Genomic DNA, 18,008 nt, shown 5'->3' on the forward strand with positions numbered 1-18,008 from the left:
AGTACAGTTGTTAGAGGGCATTTTAATTTTATTGTTTTGAACATTTTTCCAGTAAACAATGAAACAAAATGCAAGCATCATTAATGACAAAATTGCCCAATTCAGAACATTTCCTTAATAAAAAAGTATTCTACAGTCCACCAGTATCAGTAAATATGCACACTCTGAAGAAGTAAAAGTCATTAAAATAATTCCACATTAAAGAAATCTGTAACTAATGAAGAGGTTGCTGCTAGCAAACAACTTTATATGTCATTGTTTCATCTACAAATAACGTGCCTGTTGCCCTTGAGGAATAAATTGCCTATGTTGCATTAAAAAAATGAGAAGCTAGTAATATCGCAATAGGGAATAGATGGCAAACTGATAACATGTTCATAGTTACTAGGTATCTTCGCCAAAAAGGACTGCAGCATCCACCCCCTTTACAGCACAGTACAGTATCAGCAATGCCTCTATCTACTGTGGGAGTAGAACCCACAGCCTTCTGCATCAAAAGCAAGTACACTACCTGTTGCGCTATTAACAATTCAAGCAGACCCAGCATAAGCAGCACTAAACTTTTGTTCCCCTGCAGCTCTCAGCTCCTTGTAAAATCTACTCGACACTCAGCTGTATTGCTGAACTTTGCAGCACAAGAAATCTGAAAAAAGCCATTCATGGGGGGGACAAAAGCCCAAAAACCAGTGACACATTTTAAACTGCTTCTATAATGTTGGAAAGTTGCTAGAATAAAATGCTGTGTTACCACCATACATTTCATTGCCAAGTCTTGAACCCAGGGGACCCTGTGTAAAACAGTCAGAGCAACATACCACTATGCCATATAATCTGTTTTGTGAAAGAGAGGAAGACTGAAACTTAAATGGCTACCATTTAGTGAATTCAGTTCTCACCATAGCTCTCAACCTTAGCACAAAAAACCTGGACAAAGCCAATAATGGGGGAATATAGTCACAAAAATAGGGACACATTTCAAATATCCATGTTATAAACTTAGAAAATTGCTAGAATAAAATGTTTTGTGTTACCATGTACTTTCTGAATATGAAGTCTGAAATTCAAATGCCTGTTATTTTTATTTAACATCTGTTAACCAAGAAAGTCTGACTTGGAACAAAAGAAAATTTTCAGCAGAGCAGGGAGAAACACTCCAGACACATGTTCTTTATAAGATGGGAGGACATGCAGACTCCACACCAAAGGCACCCCAGCCAAGAATCAAACCAGAGAACCTGTAGCTGTCAGGCAACAATGCTACCAGTGCACCACAGCACTACTGACTTTGCAAGGAAAAACAAAAACACAGAAACCACTGATTTTATGAGGAACAGAACAAATATGAGGCAAACATCTGCAAATTTTTTACAAATGGTGGTGGGTAGGGAATTCAGGCCCTTGCCACCTGCACCCAAGGTACAGGTTTCAAGCCGGAGTATTCTCTACCCACCACCATGTGTTCTCTCTAGCCACCAGTATATAGCAAACACACACATACACACCCTGCAGTATTCTCTACCCACCATCATGTGTTCTCTCTAGCCATCAGTATATAGCAAAAACACACACACACACACACACACACACACACACACACACACACACACACACACACACACACACACACACACACACACACACACCTTGCAGACCCAGGTAAGTGATCCAGTCTTCTGTTTCACAGCAGCTAATTCCCCTTGGAAACAAGCTCCTCTGTAGTCCTCTTCTGCTGGTTACTTCCCCTCCTCAGCCTGAGCATGCTAATGATTGGTTTCCAGTTTGGGCTCCACGAGGCTCCAGCCTGCTGATGACGCAGTCCGGTTTCCTTCTCGCCTGTGCGGTCATCACTGCACAGCCTTCTCGGCTGGCAGGGCAGAGATGCATTTATCCTCTATCCATACTGCCTAACATAGTAGTCTGGAGTTCTGTGAGTACCCAGGAACTCCAAGCACAGACGCGTGGAGTTCCGGGACTCGCAATTTTCTTTTAATTTTCTTGTACAGGTGGGGGGATCTGTCTTATAGCTTCATAGGTAGGTACTAGGCTATTGGCCCTAGGGCCTATATAAGCCTAGCCAAACAGTACCCTGGCTTTTGCCACCCAAGAAAAATTATTTTCCTGTGCCTCTGTCAAGCAGAACCAAAGAAGTGATATCTGGAGTGAATTTTCTATCTCCCATCCAATCATCAAGATTTTTCTTGAAGAGTGCTAATGAAGAGCTTTGTTTGATATAGATAGGTACAGGTGAGGGGATTTTCTTCTTTCTTTAGGTGGAGGGGGGCTGCAGTCCTATAGCATGAGCTGCCCCTGGGTGAACAGCTTAATGTGCTAAGGGCAAGACAGAACAGCATTGGTGACAAAGAATCATCCTGGAATATTCCCATTTGAATTTTTATCCCTTTTGTCATGGCTTAGCTACAGAATGGTCTGCCATTGTTTCACAGTCACTGCAATGTAATTGATCAATGTAGGGTGTATCTTACACATCTGTAAGTATTATATTACCCATGATTGTGGCATGCTGTCATTTTTTTCTATTGTTTGTGGTTTATCCATGGCATACTTCAATCCTTCCCATTTTTACAGCTATTGGGACTTTAACAATAGAGGTGTTTGTTGTTCCATATGACTTTCTTTTATTACAACTGATTCTTTTTTTTTTTAATGGCTATAAACTCTGTCTGCATCAATTCCAGTATATCTTGTATTTATTGTCACACACAAGGATGTTGGTCTATAGTTCTTAGTATGACTTACAGGTTCACTCTTAAGGAGGAAGAGCATTGTTTCAGATGTTAACCAGCCTGGTGTCTGCTCAGGATAAATGTCATTGTTTTGGTCGTTAACCAGTTTGGTGTCTGTTCAGGATAAATGTCATTGTTTTGGTTGTTAACCAGCATGATGTCTGTTCAGGATAAATGTCATTGTTTTGGTTGTTAACCAGTTTGGTGTCTATTCAGGATACATGTCATTGTCTTGGTTGTTAACCAGTTTGGTGACTATTCAGGATAAATGTCATTGTTTTGGTTGTTAACCAGCCTGGTGTCTGTTCAGGATAAATGTCATTGTTTTGGTTGTTAACCAGCCTGGTGTCTGTTCAGGATAAATGTCATTGTTTTGGTTGTTAACCAGCCTGGTGCAGACTAGGAACCATAGTTGAGTCCCTAAATGATGTGGAAATCCTACAGAAGGGCCTCGCTGAGACAGATGCCTGGTGTCAGATCCATGGCCTCAAGCTCAATGCCAAAAAGTACTTTGTCATCCCCTTTGGTAAAAACTCTGTACCCATGAACTACTACATAGACAGCAGTCTAATTAACACTGAATGTGTAATAAGAGACCTTAAGACCCAGGTGGACAGTAGTCTGTCCTTTGATAGTCACATTGCCACAGTAGTCAGGAAGTCCTTCTGCGTGGCACACCTCATCATAAAAGGGTTCTCATCCAGGAAAAAAGAGGTCATTGTTCCCTTCTACTCAACACTCATTAGACCCATTATAGAGTACAATGCCCCTTTTGGAATGTACCTCACAAGACATTTGCAGCAGCTGGAAAGGCCACAGAAGTACCTCACAAAGAGGATTATTGGCCTCAAACAGATGCCCTACACTGACCGTCTCAAAAACTCCAGCTTTACTCCGTAGTATATTGCCTACTCCGAGGTGATGTCTGCCTAACATATAAAGCTACATCAAACCCAGAGCTGTTGGACATGCTATACCTAAAGAAATCCCTCCAAGCTACACACTCTGGGGACCTAAACCTTGTCACCACAATAAACAGGACATGCTGGAGGGATAGATTCCTGTCCCAGAGACTTCCCATACTCTGGAACAGGCTACCCATCTATGTCAAGCAAAGTTCTCTGTTAGCACTCTTCAAGAAAAATCTTGATGAGTGGATGGGAAATAGGAAATACACCCCGGGGATGACTTATGTGTCTCTGCTCGACAGTGGCACAGGAAAATAACTTTCTTGGGTGGCGTAAGCCAGGGAACCTTGTTGGCTAGGCTTATGTAGGCCCTCGGGCAGATAGCCTAGTACCTACCTATGAACCTATGTCATTGTTTTGGTTGTTAACCAGCCTAGTGTCTGTTCAGAATAAATGTCATTTTTTCGGTTGTTAACCAGCCTGGTGTCTGTTCAGGATAAATGTCATTGTTTTGGTTGTTAAACAGGTTGGTGTCTGTTCAGGATAAATGTCATTGTTTTGGTTGTTAACCAATTTGGTGTCAGTTCAGGATGTACATTTAGGCAATTTTTACTCAGAGCTAAATCTTTTTATAAAGATTTTCATCCATTTAGCCAGAATTTAGGTTCTGGATCTGGGGTATTTAAGAACTTTTCTTAATTTTGTCTCAGATTTACTGATTGTAACCATCCCCATTTCATATCCTCTACATTACAGCTCCCTACAGTTTCTTTTGTTATTCTGTGTGCTTGGCATTTCTTTTATGTTCTACTTCATAATGCCAAGATGCACCCATTTTTGTGATGTTTCTACTACCTTTGCTTTGTATTTGATTCTCTATAAACTCTTGAGTCATCAGCAGTTTGCTTATTTTGTACTTTTCCTTTATATGTATCTGCATACCATTGTACATTTTTCTGCTTGTGCTGATTATTATTAGAAACAGTGTATGATAAATCCTGGTCAGTATTGATACAGTGTCTTTCTTTTACCGCATCTATCTTTCTAAGGATTTTTGATTATCGTTTCCCTTTTCTGTATTTTTCTAACAGCGATACTTACATATTTTTCTGTATTCTGTGCTTCTATAATGGCATTTTACTTGATCTCTTCCATTTTGTTACTCTACATTACAGTCATAGCACAAAGTCCACGGTGGTGCAGCGGTAGCATTGTTGCCTCACAGCAAGAGGTTCTCCCGGTCGATTCTCGGCTGGAGCGCCTTCTGTGTGGAGTCTGAATGTCCTCCCCCCGGTCGGGTGGCATTCAAAAGACATGCGTAGAATGGGCGTGCCTTCGCTGAAGGTTGGGCATTGAGTTGGCACCTCAGCACCCATAAAAAAAAAATCTACTGCCAATCATTAGCGGACCGGAATTCCGCTGTGGCGACCACTAATCGGGAAAAGCTGAAATAACAAGAAAAACAAACAGCATTACAGTCATAGCACTTTATTCCATTATTAACTTGGCTGCAAACTAATATATCCTATTTGTTTCTGTTATATTACATGGATTTACCTTAATAGTCCGAACTACTGTTTTCATTGATTTTACTAGTCTTCTACCACTTTGGGTCTTATACTTTCTGTAATCTATTTCATCTACTTTAATATGTCTAGCCATCTCTAATCAAACATGCCTCTTCTATCATTTTTTTCTGGACTGGGAGCATCTTCAGTCAGTTTCATGCAAGTCTTCAAAATAAGGTTCCAGAACTTCATCCTGATATACACCCTCAGGATGCATCTTCCTTCAACTGTTGCTCCTCCATATGGGGAGCTACTGGCTCATCATACCAAAACATTACTTGTGGTAGATTTGCCAGTTTCCTGCTCCTTCCCTGCTCTGACACTTCAACTGGAGTTTCATTATATTTTTCAACAGAATGCTTCAGACAACTGCCGTGTAGCATATCGTCTTCTGATGCATCATGCTCCACCCACTGCTCTTCTATCTGGGCACCTAGTGATCCATCGTGTTGTATCACTGCCTGTGCTGGAGTTTCCACATTAAATTCTTCACTTTACAGTTAGTCTATCACTTTAATTTTTATTTGCTTAATTTCTACCATGCTAATTCCTCCTTTGAGATCTTAATTTTTGTACTATGAAATTTTGCATATCTGAGTGTCTTTACCTGTATTTCCTGTTGGTTTAATTTTTCCAAGTCTTTTTTGGGTTTCTAATACAATGACAGGAATGAACCCCAATCCTGTTAGGGTATCATTAAAGTTCATGAAATTAGTATTGTTTCAATCTTTGATATTAGCCAAATGTGCGCTTCACAGCACCTGCAATGTGCCCAGAACTAACTCCTTCTGCAAGTCATATGAAGTTACATGTATTGGTAGCATATCTTAATATGGTTGCAAATTCTTTTTATATATCCCATTGAACCTACTACTATAGGAAGTGGGTATCTTTCTTCCATGTTGATCTCATTTATGACTGCAAATCCTGTTTTTTTATGACTTTGAGTCTCTCTGTACATAAGACACTGCACTCACTGGGTGCAGCAATTTCAATAATCAATGCTACTTCTGTCTTCTTTTCATGGACTACTGTATCTTTTTTTCTCACATGTATTTTCTGAACTGTTGGTAATGGGTGATCCCATGTGATATAGACTTCATCATGCTCTATAAGGCTTTGTGGCTCACATTTCCAAATCTTTTCAGCTACCTCAATACTGTAATATTTGGACAATCGCCAATGCAATAGTCTTTCCACGTTATTATGTCTTTCAGTATACAGGCGGCCCTCTGTCATTGGTGTTTCACACCCAGCAACAAGATGTGTCACTGTTTCCAGTTGTTTTACAGAATCTGCATTTGTCTGTTTCTCCAACATATTCAATAGAATTTGTAAACAAACGTGTGCAAGGTCTACTATCCTGGGCTGCCAATATTAACCTTTCATCTTTTGGTTTAAATTCACCTCTCCTTATCAATTCTTGTGTCAAATCCAGATCAGCATGAGGTTGTTCCAGGAGTTTTATGTAATTACCACAATATTTATGCCTTTCTGCAGTTCTTGCCTTATCATCTGATCCTTTTTATATTCTTTCTTTTGTTTTTTGGCACATTCAGTTGGTATTTGATTTTTGTCTACTGTTGGTTTGACTTTCATTTCTGCTTGACACCAACATGCTGCTGCTAAACTAAACAGGGAAGTCATCTTAAACTTCTTCTCATGTTTTAAAGCTTTCACTATGCTTGGGTCTGGTGAAGTTAGTATGCAGTCCCATTATTGCAGATTTTTACATGCAATTAATTTTAAGGAGGCCATACCTCTTTCAGAACAAGGGATATAAAATCTTGGTTTATACTGATTTTTATGTATCATTTGATATGCTTAAATATTTTTTCTTGTTTTTCTAGCCAACTTATCCAATACCTTTTTGGGGGGGCAGTTAATCATACCAAAACTGTAAGTCAAAACAGGAAATGCAAATTGGTTTATAGCTTGGGCTTTGTTCCCAGATATCAGGGCTGTTTCCACTATTAGTTTTAGTCTTCTGAAGTATTCCTTACAGAGTTTTACTTGTATTTGTTCATGTTTTATTGCTGATCCTTCAACAATCACCAAATATGTATATACTCTTATCTGCTCAAGTTCCTTTATATTATATTTCTGCCCAGATTTATATTTTCTTGGTGCTACAGCTTTCCTGCTTTAAATGTTGCTTTTGTACATTTATCAAGACCAAAATGACATTCTTATATTACCTGAAAGTTTTAACCCCTTGCAGTGGTGCTTTCAGCCCCTCATCTGATGATCTATACAGTTTTATGTCATTCACAAAAAGAAGATGGGAAATGTCTATACTTGTATGTTTTCTGCGAGCCAAATTATAACCAAGGCCTAATCTGTTAGATCAACAGCTTAATGGGTTAAGGGCAACAAAACAGCAGCAGTGCCAAATAACCATCCTTCAATACCCCCCTTTGAATTTTTTCTATTTCTGGGATAATAATCTGCCATTTCTCATTACAATTGCAAAGTGGTTTGTCCCAGTTTCATACTTACTGTAACAGAACTGATCAATGTAGGATATATCTTATACATCGGTAAGCATTCCTTTATCCATTAATGTGGGTATCTCTCAAATGCTTTTTTGAAATCTATCCATGCCATACTTAGATTCTTCCTCATTTTACAATTTTCCATTATGACTTTATTTAGCAACAAATGATCTTTTGTTCCATAGAAATTTATTTTGTTACACTTTTGTTCTATTGCCATGATTGAGTTTTCTTCTAAATGACTATAAACTCAGTTAGCATCAGTTCCAGTATATAGTTTGCGCATCGTCAGAAGGCAAGTTATTGGTCTGTAGTTTTTATGATAGCTTGTATGTTCAATCTTAAGTAGAATAACTTTTCATTTTGTTAACCAGTTTGGTGTCTGTTTGGGAATGTGCATACTCGTAGCTCTTACTCGGGACTAAATCTTCATGTAAAGATGTTAATACCTTTAAGCAGAAGTTAGGTACTGCATCTGGGAGTGGGGTTTTCCAGTTAGGAAATGTTCTTAATTTTGTTTCAGTTTCTCTGGCCATTACTTCATCCCATTTCATATCATCTTATTGTTTCTTTTACTTCTACTAGCCATACAGCGTCTTCACGTTGACAGGGTCTTCATAAATATTTCTCCAAAATGTGCATTTTTTTTTTATGTTTCTATTCTTTTTGCTTTATTTCCCAATTCTCTCCATAAAACTTTTTTGGGTCATTAATGAATTATTTTGTACTTTTTCCCTTATATTTATCTGCATATCTTCTAAGTTTTCTGCCTGTGTTGGTATCTTTAGTTTATTGTTTGCAATAATGGATGATAGATCCTGGTCTATTCTGATATTTTTTATCATGTCTACCTTTCTAATTACTTTTATCTGTTCTCTCTTCTATAATCTAGCAGTGACATGTCTTGTCTTACTTGCCTTATACTTTTATTTCTTCAATCATGGCATTTTATTTCTTCCCTTCTTTTCACTTATTGTTCTGCATTTTTGTGGTAAGACTTTATTAATTTACACACACAGTAATATATCCTATTTACTTCTGTTATATCATTTAAATTTCTGTTGAGTCTTGATTACTGAATTCTAACATTTTGAGTCTTATTTATTTTCTGTAATCCATTTCTTTTATCTAAACATGTCTATCCATCTCTATTAAATCAAGCATCTCTTCCCTTAGATCATTTTCTTCTAAATGAGGGCACATTCTTTACTCACTGTTTACTGCAGGCATTCTACAGAAAGCTCCAGAACATCTTCCTTTAATATATTCTCCTCCACTGCATCCTGTGTCATCCATTGCTCATTTGTATGGGAACTCACAGGCCTATCATTCCATAACATTGTCTGAGTCAGGGCTGCTGCAGCTTTCTGCTCCCTCCCTTGATGTGCAACTCCAACTGAACTTTTGTGTTGGTTTCCTACTGAAGGTGCATCTTCATGTGGCAAGTGATCAGATGCTTCCTGTTCCATCTTTTTTCCTTAATTTGGTGACATTATTCAGTCATGCTGGGACATTACTGCAACTGAATTTCTACATTAAATCCCTCACTTTGCAAGTAATCCATAACTTTAGTTTCTATTTCTTTAACTTCTTTATTAATAATCCTTTTTTACTTCCTTTGTTTTCTTGTTTTTGTACTGTGAAATTTTCTATATCCAGATGCAATGTCTTTGCCTGTTTTTTTTTTTGTATGGATTAGTTTTGCTTTCTCCTTTACATAAATACTGCACCATATTAAATCACTTTTTCTTTCCCATGTCCATATTTTTTCTTCAGATGTCTCCAGCTCTACTTTCTCCTTAATTTGGGGAGTCATTGTTCCATCATGCTGTGATATAAACTGTTAGACATTCTACATAAATCCTCTAATTTACAGGTATTCCACAATTTCATCTTCTATTTATTTAACTTCTACTTTATTAATCTTCGGTTTTGCATTTCCCCTTTGTGATCTTAGTTTGTGAATTGTGATTTTTTTCATATCTGAGTACCTTTGTGAGCATTTCTCTTCAAATATTTTTGGAGCTGCTTTTTTTGAATTTATTAGTTTGGCTTTCTCCTTTGCATAAATATTGCACCATATCAGATCTCTTCTTTCTTTCACCATGTTCATGTTTTTTTTAAACACCTTTCAAAATCACTAGGCTTTGCTCTTTATATTTTCACACTTCTTCTGTCACTTCTTTTTCCTAGTGGCTCAAAATTTCTTTGTCTGTGTAAAGTTTTTCATAGATTTGCTGTATGAATGAACACAAATTTGCATCTGAAGCTTTAAAAAGTGTTTCTTGTTTAAGTATTTTTCTTTCCTCTAACTTTTCTCTCAATCTTTTTGAATATCTTCTATCTGGAAATTCTGGGCTTTTTGCATAATATTAACAATATGTTAAGTTCTTCCTTATCCTCAACAGTCCACGCTATCATCTTTATGGCTGCTTTTTGGCCTGTCAGATTTTGTGGGCTACTACTTCCTTCTACAACGGGGGCCATGCTTCCCCTTAGCCTGGCTTAACCCCATTGAATGAATGTTTGTGTCTTGAGGATTCTACACTATATTTCCAGTTTCCTGCAGTGTGAGTATTTTAATAACATATGATATAACACTTATTATAACCATACCTGAAACAAATTTTCATAACTCTTGAACCATAACATACACGCAAAAAACTATAAAAGCAAACATTGTTCAGCACACAAATATTTGCAGGGGTATATGAGCTGACATTCCACATTATAAGCCTGATTTTGTAACTGTCAATAACCACATTTTATTATATTTAGAAACAAGTGACAACACTTACTAATAATAGCTAGACACTAGTACCTACAGACAATTGGTTTACCTGGATGTCAGCTTTAAAATTACTGCATTATGCCATGCTTCCTTAACTAAATGCTGACAGAGTTAGGAAGAATATATTATTTCTGATAATCTGGACATCAACTTCAGATTGAGACTTCAACAAGCAACTGCCATGTTTCCTTATGCAAATATCGACACATGAAAAATACCATATTTCTCAATCTGTGGAAACTGTCACTGGATATAGGTCATATATAAGTGGATATTCTGTCCAGACTGATGTCATCTTCAAAACGATACCTCAATTTCATCAAGTTGCCATACTCCTCCATAGACAAAAATATGAAATATATCAACATTTTCATATTCTTAATATTAGATGGAGATCATGTATTAGGACAAATTTATCCTTAGTAATATCAGATTGAAAATTACCTCTCACCTGTGTTGCCATAACTCATTAGAGATGCTAATAAAAACATGAAAATTCATAATATTTATACCCTGAAACATGCTAAAGACTACATTTCTGCAGGTATGCTAGACAGAAGTCATGTATCTGAAAATCTGTATCTGGACTAATGTCAGCTTTAACATTATAGCTCACCTGTCATAGTATCTCTTACTTGCATACAGGGATATTGACAAAATGTGAAATATACATTTATTATATCTCTGCAAGTATGCCAGACAGGGATCATGTATTGGTCTGTTTGTCTAGACGTAAACCAGTTTCAAATATATCACCCAAAACGTTTCCAAATTTCTTTAGACAGCTTGACAAAATATGAAAAGTTATAATTTTCATATTATCAGCCACAAATTATTATATCTCTGTAGTGAGTTGCACGGGAGGTCATATGCAAGGGTGTTTTTATTCTGGCCTGATAAGAATGGTCAAAAATGATACCTCACCCTTCCAGTTTTCATTCTTCTTTACAGATATGTGGGTGCAAATATGAAATGTCTCAGCATCTGACATATAAACACTCTTTATCTGCAGCTGCACTAGACAGAGATTATGTATTAGTGAAAAAGTTTACTGCGATAATTCAAGTGTTACATTGACATCTTACATTACTCTTTAAGTAATACAGACAGCTTGACAGGCATTAACATAAATAACATTTTTCAAATTATGCACGCTAACAAATATCTGTATTTTTGTTCATGTAAAAGAATACACGTTGAAGCAGTTCCACTGCTTTCTCCCTCGTGTTGTTTGCAGTAACCTGCAGTCAAGCTCTTCTAACTCATTATACAATAAGTTATGACCTGCAACTCAAAAATATGCACATTTGAAAATCAATTGCTATACACAAGTGTTGTATCTTCATTCCATGTGGCCCAAACTCACAGGTCGGTTGTTTCTCCCTGTAGTGCACAGATACTGGACTGATGCAAAATTATGCTGTATTGCTATGAGATTTTCTAGGTTTGAGAGTGCAGCTGCAAAACAGTATTGCACTGAACACAGACTGTCAGTTTTACTTAAAAAGAGATGTTTTATTACTGAACACAAAAAAAAAATAGAACCGAATCAGGAAGGACACGTATGACACAACACAATCTACTTAATTATTAGAGTTATATGGTTATGACAGTATGACATGCAAGAAGTTCAGGTAAGTTTGTCCGTTTTATTGCTGCCTGTAAGTCGGTGCTTAGTCTAACATTCGTATCAGTGCCCCTCTCACAACTACTGCTTTACAAAACCACTGTAGTCAGACTCTACATCAGAAATTTAAGTCACTGAGCTTCTTCTACAGATTCATATTGTTTACCTACAAGAATTCTGCAAACCCTGTCTGACGTGCGGGATCCATGTACCTGCTACAGCAGGCACTTATTTCTCTCACTACTGACAACTTAAAAAGTGCATGGTAAAATTGCTTCTAGCTGCAAGGTAACATAATTAGGCTTATGGTAGTTCATCTCTGACAATAGCTATTCACTTGACACTAAACATCTGAAATGTTGGGTCCTGAGTGAGTGCAAAAATGTGGGGTCTGAATTGCAGAAAAACAGACTTATGTTGAAGATGGACATTACTCTGAATACTCCCTTTTTTCTGAGGCGTTGTGATCTTGGAGTTGGTGTATACAAGTTCAGGAGGTGTGGGAGGGTTCCCTCCCCCCAAAAAAAAGTTGCTTAAAGAAGTAGACAAATGTTTTAAATTCATTCTTCTCCTGTAGATTCGGCCATTTTATTTCAGCTTGTTGGCATTCGGCATTTTGTGTGCCAACATTTCAATAGGGAGCCTTCACTGGCTTCATCAGAGCACACACTTCTCAGCAACTTATTTGGCACTTTATGCTTGATGGTGAACTTGCAGTGTGATCTGAAATACATTATCAGTTTTCTAGGGTACAGAATGACAAAGCACAGTAGGTCAAGTGAATATTTCAAACAAAATGCAAAAAGCTATTTCTGACAACCCGCAGTTAATGATTATTCTAGAATGACTCATGAGTGTAGAATACACACATTTTGGCCCTAGGTTTAACCCAGATGAAAACAATAACTTCTCTGGAACAAAATAATGTGAATGTATTGGGGGTGGAAGGCATCTATCTGTGCAGACAAAGTCCCGATCTCAATCAGCTGATTACTCCTTGCTACTTGGACCACTTCTGAGACAGTGGCATTTATTAGAGATGCCAAACTGCAGTTGATAGTGAAAAGGATCAAAATTAAAGTTTTGTTTGTGAACAAAGATAATTACAAAAAGAAATGGAGTAGATTCAGAGAAAACAGGTAAAAGAACTGTTCTCTACAACTTCAACAGCAGGTTGTCATTCATGGACTTGCACAAAAGGTCTCCTTCTTCTCCTTTCAATTTTTCCTGTCAGGGGTCACCACAGCAGAACAATTGGCAGTGGAGTTTTATGGTGTTGAGATGCCAACCTGGCTCCAACGTTCCACAGAAGACGCACACTCGCACTCACTTCTAGGACCAATTTAGTGTCCAGTTCACATGCAGCATATCTTTGGAATGTGGGAGGAAATCAGAGCACCCATAGGAAACCCACACGACCATAGGGAAGACATACAGATTCCACACAGAAAACACCCCAGCCAAGAATCAAACTGGAGAGCCACTTGCTGTGAGGCAGCAACACTAACCACTGCACCACTGTGGCCGCCCGATATACCTTCCTTTTCAAGTGTGACTGTTTTTAACTGTATATATGACTTCTGTGCTGTGGTAGCGTTGTTGCCTCACAGCAAGATGTTGTGCTGTTCGATTCTTAGCTAGAGCGTCTTCTGTGTGGAAACATGCGCAAATGGGCGTACCTTCGTTGAAGGTTGTACGTCAGGGCCGGCAACTCGGCACGTAAAAATCTACTGCCAATCATTAAAGGACCGGAGTTCCGCTGTGGCGACCCCTAATCGGGAAAAGCCGAAAGACACAACATATGACTTCTAGTAAATGCATCTGGAGACTGGACTTTAGTTAGGGACCTGAGCTTAAATTATATACCGAAGTTAAATTTACCTAATATTTTACAGGATGTGAACAATAACATTTTTTTCACCAGAACTCCATCTGATTAATAAGTTTGGTTTATCTACCTTTGGCCTCTAAAGATGCTGCTTTTAAAAAAGCCTGCATTTCAGAAATATGGCAACTACTCAACCAACTTTTGAAACCAAAATTGTATACTTTAACAAAATATAAGTACTGAATTCATTACAGCTGGGCAACCCATTAAGGTATATAAATGCTGATAAGAGTGAAGGTTTGTTTGTTATGGAACAGAAAAATTGTGTGTTGGATATAGATTCTTTATTGGCAGATGCTACAAACTATAAATCTGTTAGTTTACATGAGTTCAATGCAGCCTTTAAAAAGACAGATGTGGATTTATTTACTGATGGTTTTATTTCACTGGATTTGTTTAATTACTAAGTTAGTCTTCCTAGAACCAGTGTTTTGTCTGGTTTCCCAAACATTCAAAGATATTTTGTCACCAACATTTAGTTCAGAAATGGACTCACTGGATATTATGTAAAAGTAGGTTAAAATCTAAAGTTAATTCCTATGTGAAAATCTCTAGGTACTATCTGAGCTGTTCAGTTTTTATTAAGAATAACCTTGTTGCTACTTTTGCTACTATAGGTGTATCCTCTCTGTACACCTACATTCCACAGGGAATGGACAGGGAAACTATTTGGCAGTATATACTTTCATGACCAAATGAACAACATGGACATGGGCACTATGTGCATGCAGCCGTGAATTATGTTAAAGAATAAACTGTTCATGTCATGAATTACGTTAAAGAATAAACTGTTCATGTCATGAATTACGTTAAAGAATAAACTGTTCACGTCTGAAAGGAAATAAGTTGAGCTGCTTTCAGCTGCAAAATGAGTATTGCATTAGCTCCAGTACTTGCAGATCTGATTTTAACCAATTTATAATGTAATTTTCTACACAATTTTGATGTGTAAAAGCATGTTCTTTACTATATGCATTACAATGATGATTTTTTTCTGGGGTATGACTAAAGAAATGCCTGAAAAATTTGTAGAGACAATCTCTAACTAATGAATTTTTATCTTTTACACACAATATTTGGGTGCACACCTCCTTTTTAGATGTTCATTTCACACACAATAAAAAAGTAATAGAAGTATTACTACTACTAATAATAAAACCAATTTATTAACTATGTAGGCCCACTGGTCACAGTCCCTTTTCAGGAGTGATGTGGGAGCAACGTCACTTGTTCAAGGTCACACAATGAGCACATGTAGAGCGAGGGAATCAAACCCTGTACCACAGGAAACGCAGCTCACACCATTAACCCTCTGTGCTATCTACTGGACATGTTTATAAAATCTACAGTTGTTAATAATTACTTATGTTTATGTTAAAAAGCAGTGTATTAGAAGGCTTATTACTGTATTTAACAATGGCATTCAAGAATATTGGTATTTGTTAACTGCCACAGAGCATAGAACTCTGATCAAGAGTGAGGTACATTTTAAGCAATTCACATTTTCAGTTTTAGGGAATGCTGACATTAGTACCATAGCAGCACATTTGGATTTTTCATTAGAACATAAAGAACTATAGTGACAGCAACAATAATTAATGCCAACCAATAACATGGACTAAATGACTGCATTAGTGGTGTTAAATTATGTTCTTTATACTAACTCAGTGTCATGTGTTTAAATTGTACAATGTATTAGTTCGTCTTATGCCATTATGTGTTTTTAACAAATATTTAATTGGTTGGTGCATTTCTTGGTGGATTTTAACACCACAGACCACATGGTTCTAAAAATGCACTTAACAGATTGTTCTGAACGAGTTTCCGAGACTAGAGAGTGATGAAAAGCATTAAACATCTAATAAGCTTGCTAAACAGTTCTCCATCATTTTGGTGCTTTTTTATTTGAATATTTAACACCACTGTTCACTGTTCTATGTTTTGAGTTATTCAAATTAATTATAGCACCATCTCATTGCACACTTGGGTGACTGCTGAAAATGCACCCAAGACCACACTCGGGCAGAATGAGTCTGAAAATGCACAACAGACTCTGTACTCAGGCAGAGTGATTTTGCTTAGATATTATTTATTAGTGTAATTCCTTCTTCTACTATTATAAAGTCACGTGTGTCTTTATTTCATATGACTAGTGTCAGATTACTGCAACATGAACAACATTTTCTGCATTCAGTACAACTATATTGCTTCTCCCACCCTTTTTTTTTTTTTTTAATTTCTCCACATGTTTAGGGTCCTTAACACTGTGACAGGAATAGAACTCATTCCTATGTCAGGGTATGGACTCTCCCCAGTGTGTGTTTTTTCATGGTATACAAGTCCACTTCTTCCTGTAAAACACTTACTACATTCAGGACATTTATATGGTTTCATTCCTGAGTGAATAGCCTGATGACATTTCAAATGGCTGCTACATGAAAAACACTTACTACATTGCATGCATTTGAAGGGTTTCTCACCCGTGTGAATCTTTTGGTGGTAGACGAGACTAGTCTTTTGTCTATAACGCATATTACATTCAGGGCATTTATATGGCTTCTCCCCAGTGTGAACTGTTTGGTGTAGCGCCAAATTACTGCTACGAGAAAAGCACTTGCTACACTCTGGGCACTTGAATGGCTTTTCACCCGTGTGAACGGCCTGATGGCGCACCAAAGTACTACTACGTGAAAAGCACATAGTGCATTCGGTACATTTAAATGGCTTCTCCCCTGTGTGCGTCTTTTGATGGTACAGCAGCCCGCTCTTTCCTCTGTAACACTTACTGCATTCAGGGCATTTGTATGGTTTTTCAAAAACGTGACACTTCTGATGTTTTACTAGATCTCCCTTCTGTGCAAATAACTCATTGCATTCAGCACATTTATACTGTTTTGTCCTCGTGTGAATGTTCAGATGACGTAACATATTACTGTTCCGTGAAAAACACTTGCTACATTTGGGACACTTATGTGGTTTCTCTTTTGTGTGAGATGTTTGATGCATTACTGGATTTTGATGTCGAATAATGTCAGAGTCACATTCAGAACTCTTGCTCTCATTATGTCCCAAGTGGTTCGGTGATTTATGATTAGGATGAAGTTCACCAGTGTCCTTTACAAGCTGAGTATCCTGCTGTACGCCAGCTAAAGGATGTTGCAACTGAGGTGTTCCATTCTCAAATTTATGGTTTTTGTTATAGTTATATCCTGAGGGGTGCTGTGGTACAGTTGTGATATAAAGCTTATAGCAGTAGTTCCCAAGCTCAGCATACTGCTTTAGATTCTCCTGTAGATGATCTAACTGAGATGGTTCATGGTCACTTTCAGAACTTTTGCTGCAGTTCTCTCCTGAGTTGAGCTGCGATACAGGAGTGAGAGGAGGCTTGTTGCAGCCTTTCCCAGACTGAACAAATTGGTGCAGGCTCTCTATAGGCTTATGTAACTGGAGTGTTCTAAGTGACAGCTGCTGATTATAGCTCACAAGACTCTCTGTGCTTCTGATACCTAAAAACAGATTAATAATTAGAATGTATCACATTGAAAAAAGAAATATGTTAGCTATTTATCCCACAACAAAACATGCACATTTGTTTAGCAATTTGAATTATTACAGATTGTCTGCTTATTGAGTCATTTTGCTCTGGTGTTATTAACTTAATTACTAAAATAAGCAAAATCAATTCTGACTCTATTTATCAGAACGTTCTTCTCAGGGAATAGCTCTATTAGGTGTAGAAACTGTGCAGAATGATCACAATGGGCAAGTAAACAAAGGAATCATACCCAGAAACATACCTGTCAATTTTTATTCAATGGAAGGCATGACAAATGAAAGCTAAGAATAACTAAAAAATTATCCCAGCTCTTCCTTAGCAGCTTCATTTATTGCAAAGGCACACAGTTAAGTGCTTTTATCTGCAAGAAAGAAGTGTGAACCATACTAAAAAATTGCACACTATATAGCAAAAATCAGTCACGTGCCAAA

The 18,008-nt window shown here is 37.5% G+C and overlaps 2 protein-coding genes across 3 annotated transcripts in view; both read right to left on the minus strand.

Moving 5' to 3' along the window:
• Positions 1 to 18,008, minus strand: part of LOC122814467 (zinc finger protein 91-like) — a 493,609-nt gene that overhangs the window by 172,192 nt on the left and 303,409 nt on the right. The window contains exons 11-12 of the mRNA XM_044087047.1: positions 16,502 to 17,527; positions 5,499 to 5,686 (exon numbers count right to left, since the gene is read on the minus strand). Of these exons, the coding sequence (XP_043942982.1) occupies positions 5,499 to 5,686; positions 16,502 to 17,527 (1,214 nt within the window). The remainder of the gene's footprint in view (positions 1 to 5,498; positions 5,687 to 16,501; positions 17,528 to 18,008) is intronic.
• LOC122812761 (zinc finger protein 436-like) overlaps positions 11,542 to 18,008 on the minus strand; it is an 82,250-nt gene continuing 75,783 nt past the window's right edge. For both annotated transcript variants that reach the window (XM_044084836.1, XM_044084837.1), the window contains one exon: positions 11,542 to 17,527. In XM_044084836.1, coding sequence (XP_043940771.1) covers positions 16,254 to 17,527 — 1,274 coding nt within the window. In that variant the 3' untranslated portion in view covers positions 11,542 to 16,253. The remainder of the gene's footprint in view (positions 17,528 to 18,008) is intronic.

The sequence above is a fragment of the Protopterus annectens genome, chromosome 10.part0, assembly GCF_019279795.1.
Source record: "Protopterus annectens isolate FY-2018-M chromosome 10.part0, PAN1.0, whole genome shotgun sequence".
In the NCBI taxonomy this organism is placed as follows: Eukaryota; Metazoa; Chordata; order Ceratodontiformes; family Protopteridae; genus Protopterus; species Protopterus annectens.